Raw genomic sequence first — 13,443 nt, forward strand, 5'->3', positions numbered from 1 at the left:
AGAGTTTGAGGAGCTTTCTTAGAGATTTTATATTTTGAGCAATGGGCCTGCAAGAAAGACAAGGTTATGAGACAAGAATATGGAATGTGACATGTGCAGGGGACGAGTAGGAAAGGGAGGAGGGGGCACACAAATACGAATACAACATATGTTGGTTCATGAATAGGTTTCTTGGCTCTACAAGGCCTTGCTGTCAAGATTGGTGAAGAGAGAAGCATACCTACATTTGGTTCACTTCGAGAGAGGATGGCTTCTCTAGCACTAACACAATCTACTCGTCTCGCGTGAGCGCTCTTTCATCACTCACTACAGAAGAACCGATTTCTTTTGCTGCTGTTGTTGGAGTTAAACAGAGAAGCTTACAGATATGTGGATATGCTACCGCATTGATTGATTTTGCATCCGTCGTGATTGCTTTTGTCTGAAGCAAACACATCATTTGTAGCTTAGGTATACCAATAGACGCTAGATCTCCTGAATAGCAAGGGCCTCTTGCTCTGTGTTCTTTAATAGAGGAATAGGGTACCCACATTGGGAATTAATCATTACGTTAAGGCTACACGTCAAGGCAAGTGATAATGAAATGAGGTCACAAGGTTTTTCAATACATCATGCCACCCTTTTGCATATGCCAATGTGCTTGTATAAGCTTTTGACACTCCATGGGAGATGCCTCCAGCCAAGAGAAGTTTTTGGGATGCAGATGGCCTTGCTTCAGTTGGCCAAGGTAGCGAGAGAAGAGAAGCTGATGGTTGGTCTGAGGCAATCGTATCGCCTCATACTGAGAAAGGGCAGCAGATAAGGAACTTGTAGTATCTACACATTCAGAGGAGGAGAGAAGAGAGGAGAGGCAGTTTCCCAGAGTGACCGCATCCATGATGGACATGTTGGTGCTGCGTGCAGCATGAGGAGTGGTGGGGTGTGCAGCCTCTCCTAGCAGAACAACCCTGCCCCATACCATCCTCTTGATCGGATCCCTGTCACATATTGCCTGCAAAAATGGCGCTTCTGTTGCCTTTATCAAGCCCACCATCTCGGGGGTCAACAGACCTTCTGCATCTCTTATCATCTTTGCTATGTCTTCATCTCGTGCCCTTCGTGTTAAGGATGTGCCCTGCATCCACGCACCGCATATACCACACAACAATAGCTCAAGATTAATTCTAGATTTGGACAAGTATTATGGAATCTGCATTCATCCAAAATACCAACATAATCACCTATTGCTTAGATATGGGGAACTAACTGTTGCAAAACAAGGAATGTACTTATACAAGTGGAATCATGCCCTTATCAGTACTAGAAATTTCTTTTACGTCTTCTCACTAACCAAGACTAGCCTGAGATAAATGGATCCAACGGCAGCATGAATACTGAACAAAGTTGTGCTTTCAAGCAAACAGTCATTGCCAGTGAAAAGTACCTTGAATCTTGGCTCTTCTTGGTTGACATACCACAGCCAATTTATTCTTCCTCCGGGAATTTCAAACACAGCAGAATGGGAGTCTCCGGCCATTTCAACGTAAACTGTTTTACCAAGGTCAGGATACTGATCGTGCATGCTGTCCATCACTTCCTTGGCTAAACTTGCTGATTTGTCGACTACTCCTCGCCAAGCACTATATCCTGAATACCTGCCATATAGACATGCCTCTCTTTATTGATTGATTAATTCTCTCTCTCCCCCTAGAGGGGCACACACAAAACACATGTTGAGAGAGAGAGAGAGAGAGAGAGAGAGCATACAGTATAGGAAGATATACCTAAATACATACTTAAATGTTGAGTAGTCCATACCTGATAAGTTGGTTTGTCACCTAGAAAGGTAAGTAGTTGTGAGTTGATTTAGACTTATGTAACAGTTTATTAGTGTGGGATTTAGCTTCTCAATGGGGTGCTCCTCTGAGCAACATTATTAACAAAAAAAATACCAAGGGCACGCTTAACTGTTTTATGTCAATCACCTTTGGGCAACTTAAACAGGTAAGACTTTGATGTTTAGGCAACATTTGAGCAATGCATCCATTAACCTAGTTAGCTTTTGAGAACTAATGCTGATGTTCCTGTTACATGATGTACTTGGAATAGGAAAATCATGTAGTCTCTACATGATGGACTTGGAATAGGAAAATCATAATATAGTCTTGGGTATTTGTGATGGAAGTTTGTATGAGCCAAACCTTCTCTTTTCATCAGGTAGAAAGTGGGTGCGGATTCGCGAATTGCACCCATCTGCAGCAACAAGCAGATCCCCTATGAAGTCTACTTGGCCGTTGTCGGTCTTAACAAGGGCTTTGATTTGAGTTCCACCTTCGATCTCTTCGAAGCCGATGACCTCATGGCCAAAGCGGACTATGCTCGGGTCAGGCAGGCCATCATAGAGGAGCTTGTGGAGGTCGCTCCAGTGCATTGCTTTGCAATTGTGAGAAGGATTGCGAACCAAGAGAAGGGGGGATTTGGTGTAGGGCTCGATGACACGATTCTGTAAGTTAGTTATGCACCATCATATTAAGGAAGAGAATGTCTGTGCATAACAATTATATAAGTGTTTGCATGGTATGTTTTACCCTGACTAATTGTTGTAGGACCCTCTAATAATTTCATCATCGATGTAGGCATACTTCTAAACTGTTGCAACTACGTGTAAGGTCCATAATGACAGTGTGTATTTATGCTACAGTAGCTCAAGACAAGTGATGCAAAGAAGCAAAGGAAACATGAACAGGTTAATGCACAACATTTCCCAAATCACCATCCATATCCATCTTTATTGATCCTACCACTGTGATCTATGGTCGTGTTCTTATGCACTCTCGTCCACAGGCATGCTCCTAGATGAGACTCGCGGGGGCATTGAATTGAATTTGGTGGCTATGGAGAGCATTCTCCACTCTCATGATCAATTGCTGTATGTTTTGATGCACAAGACAGAAGATAAGTTGTAGAATGCATTGTGTGTGTGTGTGTGTGTGTGTGTGAGAGAGAGAGAGAGAGAGAGAGAACCTCTTCCACGGCCAGAGCTATGGTGTGGTGAGCAAGGGAGTCCGCGAAGCCCCAGTGGCGAAGGGCAGGGCAGCACTCGACTTCGTCGAGGGCGAGGCCGGCGCCCTGTGGCGAGATGCTCCGGGCCTTCTCCAGCACCACCACCTCCACCTCCGCCTCTGTCTGTGCCTCGTCCTTCGACGTGACGCCTGACGAGGATGAGGAGCCCCCCGCCCTCAGCAGGGCGTGCGCGCAGCTCAGCCCTCCCACGCTGCCCCCCACCACCACCACTCTCAGCATCGTCGTTCTCCTCCCTCTCATCCTGCACGTGCTTTACGATCGCCGATACATGAGACACAGACACAGAGAGAGAGAGAGAGAGATTTACGAAAAAAAAAGAGAGAGAGAGAGAGAGAAGAAGATGCTCTCAGACCACGCACTTTGTTGTAAGCATGGCTGAAACTTTCGTTCACATCTAGGGAGACCTTTTGTCTTTTTCTTTTTCTTTTTTGGCCTTCTAAAATAAACATGAAGTTAACCACCTCTTTCTTTTCAAATGCCCACCTCAAGATTCTTCGAGCTTTTCATGTGTGTTAATAGGAAATACTTGGGGTGGGTTCACACTTGCCCGGTGGACAAAAGGGTGAAAAATCCAATTTTCCACCCATCTACAAGGATTTCCCAAGAGTTGTCCGCCATCTCATTACATTAGTGGTGGACAAGGAAAGGAGCCAAAGAGAAGACATGGCATGAAGGAGAAGTATCCGTGCTGGGCAGGCCGAAAGAGAGGAGCAAAAACTTGGCCATGACGTGTCGAAAAAGGCCCCTAAATTTTTTGGCCTTCCACCATGTGTGTGAACATACAGTTTTCCATGTTGAAATTTGATTGGCCATTTGTATTTGGGATGCCTATTTGTCTGTCGGGTCTGAATCCACCCTTGGAGTTACAAAAAGCTAGGGCTTTTGTTGTTGTTATGCTCATGCATAGATCATTGTTAGATTGGGTCGCACCGAGGGCTAGTGGTGGGAGTGGCACCCTCTATCGCACCATGAGGATGTGGGGGCGATGGGGTTTTGTAAACCCACTACTAGCCTTGCTAAGAACGTCAAAAAGTGTAGTTTAAAAGGTGGGTTACCATGGGCTATAAGGTTAAGGCATCTCATTGGTGGGGATGATCCTGTCATTCGTGAGAGAGCCAATGGCTTTCATTTGCTTTTCGTCAATAATGAGCATCATGTGGTAGATTGAGTCATAACTTCACCCTCTCTTTGTGGTGCAACCACCAGGCTAGCATGGATACTGAAAACTCCACATAAGGCTGCAAATGTTAGCATGACCTAGCCCTTATGGTTTAGCACATTTAGTGCCTTTTGAGAGTCATGGACCATTGGGCACCAATGGACACCTAATTATTCCTTAAAACTATCAACATGTTACACTTCAAAGTACATGTATATGCAAGATTTATGTGGTCATCTAAATATCTTACATATATGCACTTTTACCATTAGAAAAACCCCTAACTATTTACACCCTCCCTTACATAATTGTATGCAATCACATGCTAGAGGACCAAGTTCAAAGTGGCACCAAGGATGCACCATGGATTCTCAAGCAAATGTACTCCACTCAATGCTCCTATGAACAAGCACCATACGTAATAACTAGCTACCATTCAGACTCATTAACAAAGCGTTGCATGGTTTGTGAACTTACAAAGCTCACAAGGCTTCGCCTCGTTCGCTTTGCACTTTTATGAGCAAAGGGTAAAAGGTGGAGCAAGAGTGGAAGCACAAATGAAAGCAAGAAAGAAGCAAGAGCTATGGAGGTTCAAGCAAGAGAGGACGAGATTATATGTGGGAACTCCAACAATCACAATATATGATGTACCTTTCTTTATTCTATTGCCACTGAAAGAATAAAGAATAGAGTGACTATGATGGGCACCCGCCACCTATGGTGTATAGGTGTATGAGTACCATATACAAAGTAAATGTGGGTAGCTAGGCACATGTGCCTACAACCTCCCACTTAAAGGCAAATGTGCCTTGAGTAATGAGAAAAAAGAAAAAAATAAAAGAAAAGTACAACACATATATAAGTACAACTAGATGAGGAAATATGTCATCTCATTCTACATCCATCATCTTCGTAAGGAAGATATATAGTTTTACTAGGAGAATTTTGGTGAGAAAATCTACAAGATTAGTATTCGTAGGGGATCTTGACAAGCTCAATGGACTTGTCCTCTACCACCTCTTTGATGAAGTGATAGCACACCTCAATGTGCTTTGTTTTCACATGAAATACCTGAATATGAGCTAATTGAATAACACTCATCGAATTTGAATATAGTGACTTAACTATAGGGTTTCCTTGCAAGCCTTAGTGGCTGTAATGTGCTCAACTTCTTTATTGGACAATGCCATGCATTTCTACACCTTAGACATCCAAGAGATAGCACCTCCAACAAAGGTAAAGACATACCCAGAGGTAGGCTTCCTACTATCTATATGGCCTACATAATCTTAGTTAGTGTGGCTACCATAGCAAATGTATATATTTGCAGTGCTTTTAAGGTATCTCATGATACCTTTCATGGTGTCCCAATGTCACTTACCAGATATAGCCATATAACATGCCACAACTTCCACTGCAAATGCGGTGTCAAGTCGAGTGACTGTTATGGCATACATCAAATTGTCCACTTCAGATGCATATGGGAACTTGGCCATCTTGACCCTCTCATAATCTAATTGGGAATAATTTGCCTAACCTTCACATAAGAAGGTAATGGGTAGACAATAGTGGCTTTCATTCAAAGCATGTCTTTGAAGTAGAGTTTATGCACTAAGAATACCTCAGGTCACATGTTCAGCGTGCCATCCCCAGGACTTCATCATGTCAACTCATCCTGAAACCTTATTGTAATATACATTTGTTTACGAACAAGACTCCTAAGCATAACATCCTCGAATCCTGTCCCTGTAGCTTGTATGTCTTGTTGTTGATTTTCTGGAGTAACCTAGTAATGCATATGGAAAGAAGATAGAGGCAATACATGGCATTCCCTGCAGCTCTTGATTAGAAAGTCCCAAGCTGAGAGCCAAGATTCTCTTCCTCAAGGTTGCATCAACCTTTCATGTACATCCTTCTCCCTTGGGTTTTAAAAAAAAAACCAAAAGCAACGATGTCTTCCCCTTCATGCCGGCTCAACACACTAACATAATAGCTCGTTTCTTGTACACCTTTTCAGAACCAGCACATGCTCCCCTTGGGTTATTGGCATAGCTGTTTGGTAGCCATGGCCGCCAACCTGTGATGACACATAGATGAAGATTGACAAAATGTTGTAGCAAATTGTGAGGTAAGAATCACCATGAAGGCACACTGGGGCTTGTTGTTCAGTCTATTTGTTACTAAGGAATCCTACTTATTATCCGAGTTTGGTGTAGTTATCCTTCTGTTCAGTTCGCTGCTCTTGCATTTAAAATAGTTGGGTAGGCCGTCGTCTCCCCTCAGCACTATCTCCCACGGGGTCTTTAAGACCCCGGGGAGTTGGGATCAACAGCTGTTGTTGACCCCCATCCTCACGACCACATCGCGGACGTCTATCCACATTTAAGTAATCCCATCCTAAATTTGTGAGCCCACCCACAATTTTAAACCCGTCCAGCCAGAAAAGTATACGTCGATAGTGCTGGCGAGGCGCGTGTGTGCATGCAAAACTGGAGATGCCTTAACTCCTTATAATTGGGAGGGGCCCAGAGAATATAGCGCCGCCAACAAACTGCGTGGCCTCGACACTTGTGTGTGCATGCGAAGCTGGAGATGCACCTTGTTTCTCACGAATGCGCTTCGTCCATTGCTTCGCGCAGCTCTATTTCCGATTGAAGGCGCATTCGTGAGAAGGCTCTATGACTTCCATCGGCACTATACCGCAGGAGGCGCCATCAGTACTCTACCATAGGAGGCTGCAGGATGCGCCATCAGCACTCTACCGCAGGAGGCGCCAATCTAGCTGAGGCGCCTCGACTTCCCTCAGCATCTACATAGGCCGTTCTACACTGGACCCCATTCTTCTTCGCCTACACACAGCCCGTTCTTCTTTGCCTACACAAGCCTACACAGGTGGAATAGGAGGCACCCGTTCTTCTTCGCCTACACAGGCCTACACAAGAGGCGCTTGTTCTTCTTCGCCTACCTAGCTGGCCCTGCATGCATGGTAACACCCTCTCTGCAGATTGGTTAGTTATGACAAGTTTGTCCTCTCTGCGGACTGGTCGCGGGCAGTTTCCATACATGTCTTTGTAAATCGCAAACTCAAGCGACATCTTTTGCCCCGTTTAAAGATTTGAACCTGCAAAACCCTTACCCACTCAAACGGCCATTTCTCTGCACATTTGTGGTCAACCGCGTCCCGTTACCTGCAGCGTGGGAGATAGTGTCGAGGCCTACGACTTGTGGCTAGTCGCTGTTCGAGCGCGCTTTGTTGGGCAAGGGGGAGCCTCTGTTTGTTGGGTTCGGGCTAAGACAGAAGGTAATGATCCTCATCATGTTGTCTTCTTTGTAGATGTCTTACGCTTCACTGTCTATGTCTCAATACGCAATAGATGAGGATCCTAAATTATGTGTGTGTTGAAGCCATATTATGTATTCTTGGTGCCTTTGAAGGATTCAAGGCAGTACGATGGATTAGAATGTTGTAACCTTTTCATGTCACCAAGTAATGATTTTTTATCTATTAATAAATTGCCACACCTTGTCTCATTTTGTCTTGGTCTCTCGCTCTTGGTTGATTGCCTCGATCAATAAAATGGATTAGACTAGTGTCAATGTGATTGAATATGGATTAGACTAGCATTTGGGGCTCACAATATTTGGGAAACCTTGCATCTTTCAATCCTTTTGTATAATTTCACAATAATATCATAACAATGCTCTCTTTGGATGCAAACATATTGATGTTGGAAGAGTTACTTATGTTGGAAGTGCCAATGCTTGGAGTTAGTAGTACCATATTGCATACATGCTAAGCATAGTCCAAGTGCCATCACTTGGCATTTTCAAGGTTTCTTGATTAGGTCTCTATGTTGCTAACGTCACTATCATTTTGGAATATGATTATAATGAAAAACCTCAATCTTGGTTACAATCATAGTAATGCAACTACCCCTAATGTAGTCACGAGCCTAATGTCATTTTCAAATATGATTACAATGTAGAACCTCGATCTTGGTTGCATCCACATTAATGGGACTATCCTTGATGTAGTTGCAAGCCCACCAATCATCACTTTTAGCTTTTTCCATGCCCCAAAATCTACTTAATGGCCGCATGCCATTAGGGATATGGCAATTAATACATGTGCAAAGCATAGATCTACCTATAGATCATCTATATAGGTCAATTTTGGCGAGTATTGGGAATTGTATGAATGTGTTGAGTCTCAATCCTTCTCAAAATTCATTAATTGGAATCATATAAGAAGCCCAACAACCATGTTACAATGTCAAAATATATATTATCGAACTAGGAACAATAAGGCAAGGCACTAGTACTTGGAAGTGGTTGTAGTGAGGTGATAGCTTGGTGAAGAATTGTTACATTAGAGGTATCTGACCTACTATTGATGGCCTACCAATTTTTTGAATAGGATACATCAATTATTTGATGGATGGACTTTTTAATTGTTACTAAATAGAACACATCTAGTCATTAGATTGGATGTGGCATCCACCATTGGTCACGAATCATGACATATTCAATCTTTGGTCTTTCATCGAGCATGTCCACAAAAGTAAGCCATGCTACTCATTTTTTGAAGAGCATGTTGATTATTTTGCTAATCTAGGATGGGGCTCATAATATTTGGGAAGCATTATGAATTACTCATTTCTTGTTGTCATGTACTTGTCATGATGGATTACTTTATGGATTCTGTTATGTTACATGGTTTATGTCATGGTTATGAGTAGTTATGAACTACTCACTTTTTGTTGTAACGTACTTGTCATGGATTATGTGACATGGATTTTGTTATGGATTATGAGTATTTATGGACGATACTGTGTCATAGATTATGTCATGGAGTACTCACTTCCTTTGCACTTAGTTGACATGTACTTAGTTATGAGTAGTTATAAACTACTCACTTTTTGTTGTTTTGTGACATGGATTATGTTATGGTTATGAGTAGGTAGGCATGCTTTTACATCCGGCAAATGGCTCCACGCACTCGCAGCCATCCTTCGTTGGATGTCCATTTGCGAAAAAATACGAGAGTAAGATGCCTTATTTAATATTAGTTTAGGGTTTTCTTGAAATTCATTATTGATTTCTCACATATTGTGTAGTTCCGTTTCTTTTTTTTAACGTTGCATCATCTCCTCAACGTACTCGTAGAGGGGTTCTTGTGACGCACATCCATCAAAATAGATGTGCCGAGCTACACTTAGGTAAGTGTTTATTCTACTTTTGATATTGTTAGTAAGCATACTCCTAAGATGTGATACTTAATAGAATGTCATTTTACATAGGAAAACCCATCGTACATGGAGATCACACTGCCTGATGGGTCTCTTGCCCGTCAGTGCCGTGTTGATATTCTTTGTCCGAAGAGGCATATCAACATAAAGAGACGGGCAAGGAAGATAGAGCATTTGAAGGATGAGCATGGTATCCACTTTGATATTCCATGTCGAAAGACCGGCTGTCCCATAGGCACACAGCATGCTCGCCATACTGTTGGTGCTTGGCACCGCCAGGCAGAGGCTCGGTTCTCTAACCTTGAAAGAAAGTTGAGTTTGTCCCGGAGTAAGTACAAGGAGGCTCAGTATGTGAGAGCGAGCTCATTATGGGACTTACTCGAAGATGTTGAGCGTACCATGGAGAGGCAGGAGTATGTGGAGGCATTTGTGAGTAGACAGATGGAAAAATATGATTCCAAAAGAGATGAGCGTGTGTAGAGAACTCAAAGTCGAATAGCGGATGGCTACGAAAAACATGTAAGTCTCTTACCTAATATTGTTTTCCCTTCTATAGTGTCATATGCGAATGCTTTTTTTTTACCTTGGCCTTGAGCTTATCGTTTTTTATATATGTATATTCACTCACAAGTTGCCTTCCTTAGAAACGGCCTTGCACACGAGAGTCTGAGGATGTGCCTCATATTGAGGATGAGGCTCAAGTCCTAGACCACCATCTTGAGTTGCAAACAGTGGAGCGAAACTTTTAGATGGAGATGGATAGCTTGTTGCGGACTGGTCCTCCACTGGCGATGTTATGGATTTTTAGGTTAGTTTATGGGCAAGTTTGTGGCTTATGGTTATGGATTATGTTATGCTTATGCTAGGATGTGCTATGTTTATGTTAGGTTATGGTTATAGTTATGGTTATGGTTATGGTTATGTTATGTCATGGTTGTGCAATGGTTATGTTAGGTTATGGTTATAGTTATGGTTATGGTTATGTTATGTCATGTTAAGTTAATGCTTTAGGATTATGGATTATGTTATGGATTATGGCTTATGTTATGGTTATGTTAGGTTAATGCTTTAGGGTTATGGATTATGTTATGGATTACAGCTTATGGATTATGTTATGGTTATGGATTATGTAATGGATTATGTCAAGGTTATGGTTATGGATTATGGTTATGGTTATGGCATTGTAGGGCGAGGGGAGTAAGTGCTTCACGTCGCTCCTCCTATCACCTCGACCCACCTCAATCACCATCTCCTCCCCTCTTGAGTATCCAAGTGACGCACCCCGTTGCATATTCACAATTGGATGTAGTTCAGTTGACATCTTTAAAAATGGCTCTTTTATCAAGATGAGGGGGCAAAAAAGTACCACCTCAAGGTGCGTTCTTATTAATTGTAATGCTTTCATTGTGTTGTATTTCTTGTACTTGTGCTTGGTTGCATTGTGTGTGGTTGCTTTCTCGTATTATTTTAGGTTAGAGAGTTCCGTACATACCGAGTTCGTGGCTCTATGTTCAAAACTCCGTGTGGATGTCGACCATGCTTTGTTGGATGCATTTTGGTGCGTAGAGGAAGCATCCACCTGTACTATGAATTTTTTCGCCATGTAAGTTTACTAAACTAGTTATAGCTTTCTTGGTGGTTGCCGGATGATTAGGGCTAGGGGTTTTATTATTTTACTAAACTAATTTTAGCTTTCATTCATAGTTGGATGGAGTATGTGATTCCAAGAGAGCACGTGCATGATGTATGTTTCGTGGATAGTCTGTGGTTTCCATACATCAATATAGTTGAGCCACAAGACGATGGTGTGTCATTGAGAAATTACTTTGATAGCTGCGATCCCACGAGGGCCACATTTATATTTCTTCCAATGCTTGTGGGGTTTGTAGTTCCTGCATGCATACTTAATGGAAATGACAAATCATAGCCCTTTGATGCACTAGTTTTAATAGCAATCTTTGATGTATAGGTCACATTGGTGCCTTTTTGACCCTATGCTAAAAAGGGTTGAAAAATTACCTGGTGATCAGGGCGCCATCCTATGCCTTGACTCATTGGAATGCACTGATTTCACGAAATGTCTACCCTATGTACACAGGTATCTTAACAATCTATATGCATCCATGTAATATGTTGTGTCACATGTGTATTATGTTCATTGCTTTTGTGTCTGTGTTTCAGGGTTGTGTTTGCATTATCGAGGCCTTGTACAGACCCAACGTGTGCCAAGTTTCTATCGGACGTGGATAAAATGAAGCTCGTCCACATTAAGGTGTGCAATGTTGTCACTTAGAAATGTAACATAGGGTTGTTCACATAAAGATGACTAGAATCTCTTTTCACAGGCCCCTCAACAAACAAATGCAATAGACTGTGAATTCTACGTGATGGCTTACATAAGACTACTCATCGAGGGCGGCGTGGTTGGGAAACCAACCAATAATTGGGTAAGCCTATACTGGTATAGCTTTTGCTATGCGACTTTGAATGGTCTAGTGTGCATACGTCAATCCATAATCAACTTATCATATTGCAGTTAACAAGAAAATGGTTCAATACCGCATATGTTACAACTTTGAAGGAGGACCTTTACTAGTGGGCACTTGGAGTGTTGGAGAGGCGATCTTGTGTGGATTATATGGTTATGGACATTTACTTGGTTTGTGGCAGTCATGGACTTATGGTCTCACTTATGGTCATGTACTTGGTTTGCAGTAGACATGTACTCACTTGTCAAGGTCTTATGGTCTCTTATGTAATGATACTTATGCAAGGTTTCTTTTATGTCAAGTTTTTTAATGTCAAGGTAATGCTTTTATGCTATGGTTTGGGGTTTATTACGTCATGGTTTATTGTGTCAAGGTTTATTATGTCATGGTTTATTATATCTATGTGTGTGTGTGTGTGTGTGTGTGTGTGTGAGAGAGGGGGGGAGAGAGGGAGAGAGAGTGACTAGAATGTCATGGAGCTATTCTCCTCCATCTACATGCTTTTATTTTCATGCAACACTTATTGAATATTAAGAGACATTATCTTATGCTGCATTCTTGTTCATGCCTTTTTGTTTGACATAGTCTTACTCAACTCACCAACATAGTTCTTTGTTTCATGTACATGGCTAAAATTGGATGATAGATTTAGAATTGCTAAGTGAGGGGGGTTGAGCTACCTCTCTTTTGAGGCACAACATTAGCTTTGGGACACCCATAAGCTAACACACATTGCTAAACACTTGATCTTTAAGCTAATTCCAACCATGAAACATGAAATAAAGTAAACTAAAAAGAGCTATGAACCAAAATACTCAAATGCAAAATGAAAGATGATGCTTTTCCAAGGTTTAATGAAGAGTTGCATGAGAAAGAAGGAGGAGAGGTACATGGACACAAATAAGGTGTGGAAGTTTAACTCTTCCAAAACTCAAGATTAAGAAGAAATCCTAAATCCTCTTTTAGCTCAAATGAGAACTTGAAAACTACATACAAGTCTTAAAGCTCTAGAGCTATCTAAGTAATAGGCTTATATTGAAATTATGACCTACCCTTGGAAGTGAATATTGTTGTATACTTTTAGCCAAAAAAGAGGACCAAGAGTGGCATTTGCATATGTAAAGTTTCCTTGTATGCATCTATGTGTCCATGATGAATTGTTGTCATTTGCCATACATTATGCAATCACATGCAAATTTTCTACCATCAAAGTTTGTGTGAACACATTGTTAGAGACGAATGCAAAGTTTGGCATACACATTGTTAGAGACAAATGCAAAGTTTATTGTGTCAAGGTATATTATGTCATTGTTTATTATGTCAATGAATAGAACGAATGCAATGAAAGCAACGAGCACATGGTTACATCCTCGCGCAACGAGCACATGGTTAATGCTTTAGGATCTTATGATATGGTTTATGGTAATGGTTTAGGCTTTAGTGTTTGGACAATGAATAGAACATATGCAAGAATGAGACACCA

At 41.8% G+C, this 13,443-nt stretch overlaps 2 protein-coding genes across 5 annotated transcripts; one reads left to right on the forward strand and one right to left on the reverse strand.

Annotated features, from left to right (window-relative positions):
• Positions 1–226: 226 nt before the first annotated feature.
• LOC148039486 (uncharacterized) lies at positions 227–12,318 on the forward strand. Of its 4 annotated transcripts, XM_087691114.1 has the most exons (9): positions 8,536–9,990; positions 10,116–10,279; positions 10,659–10,846; positions 10,943–11,074; positions 11,176–11,352; positions 11,441–11,569; positions 11,653–11,743; positions 11,817–11,918; positions 12,008–12,318. In XM_087691114.1, the coding sequence occupies exons 3-9, from the start codon at positions 10,818–10,820 to the stop codon at positions 12,065–12,067; spliced, it is 720 nt and encodes a 239-aa protein (XP_087547240.1). In that variant the 5' UTR covers positions 8,536–9,990; positions 10,116–10,279; positions 10,659–10,817; the 3' UTR covers positions 12,068–12,318. The 4 variants fall into 4 exon arrangements, with proteins under 4 accessions (XP_087547231.1, XP_087547240.1, XP_087547222.1 ...); XM_087691096.1 differs by having other exon boundaries at positions 10,659–11,074; XM_087691105.1 differs by lacking the exons at positions 8,536–9,990; positions 10,116–10,279 and adding an exon at positions 227–284 and having other exon boundaries at positions 10,659–11,074.
• On the reverse strand, positions 564–3,371 carry LOC148039487 (FAD/NAD(P)-binding oxidoreductase family protein). Its single transcript, XM_087691083.1, has 4 exons — positions 3,004–3,371; positions 2,181–2,482; positions 1,424–1,634; positions 564–1,114 (listed from the first exon to the last, which is right to left on the reverse strand). The coding sequence occupies exons 1-4, from the start codon at positions 3,301–3,303 to the stop codon at positions 602–604; spliced, it is 1,326 nt and encodes a 441-aa protein (XP_087547209.1). The 5' UTR covers positions 3,304–3,371; the 3' UTR covers positions 564–601.
• Positions 12,319–13,443: the final 1,125 nt, after the last annotated feature.

The sequence above is a fragment of the Lygodium microphyllum genome, chromosome 2 (assembly GCF_053477565.2).
Source record: "Lygodium microphyllum isolate KBCC chromosome 2, Lygodium_microphyllum_v1.1.10, whole genome shotgun sequence".
Lineage (NCBI taxonomy): Eukaryota > Viridiplantae > Streptophyta > Polypodiopsida > Schizaeales > Lygodiaceae > Lygodium > Lygodium microphyllum.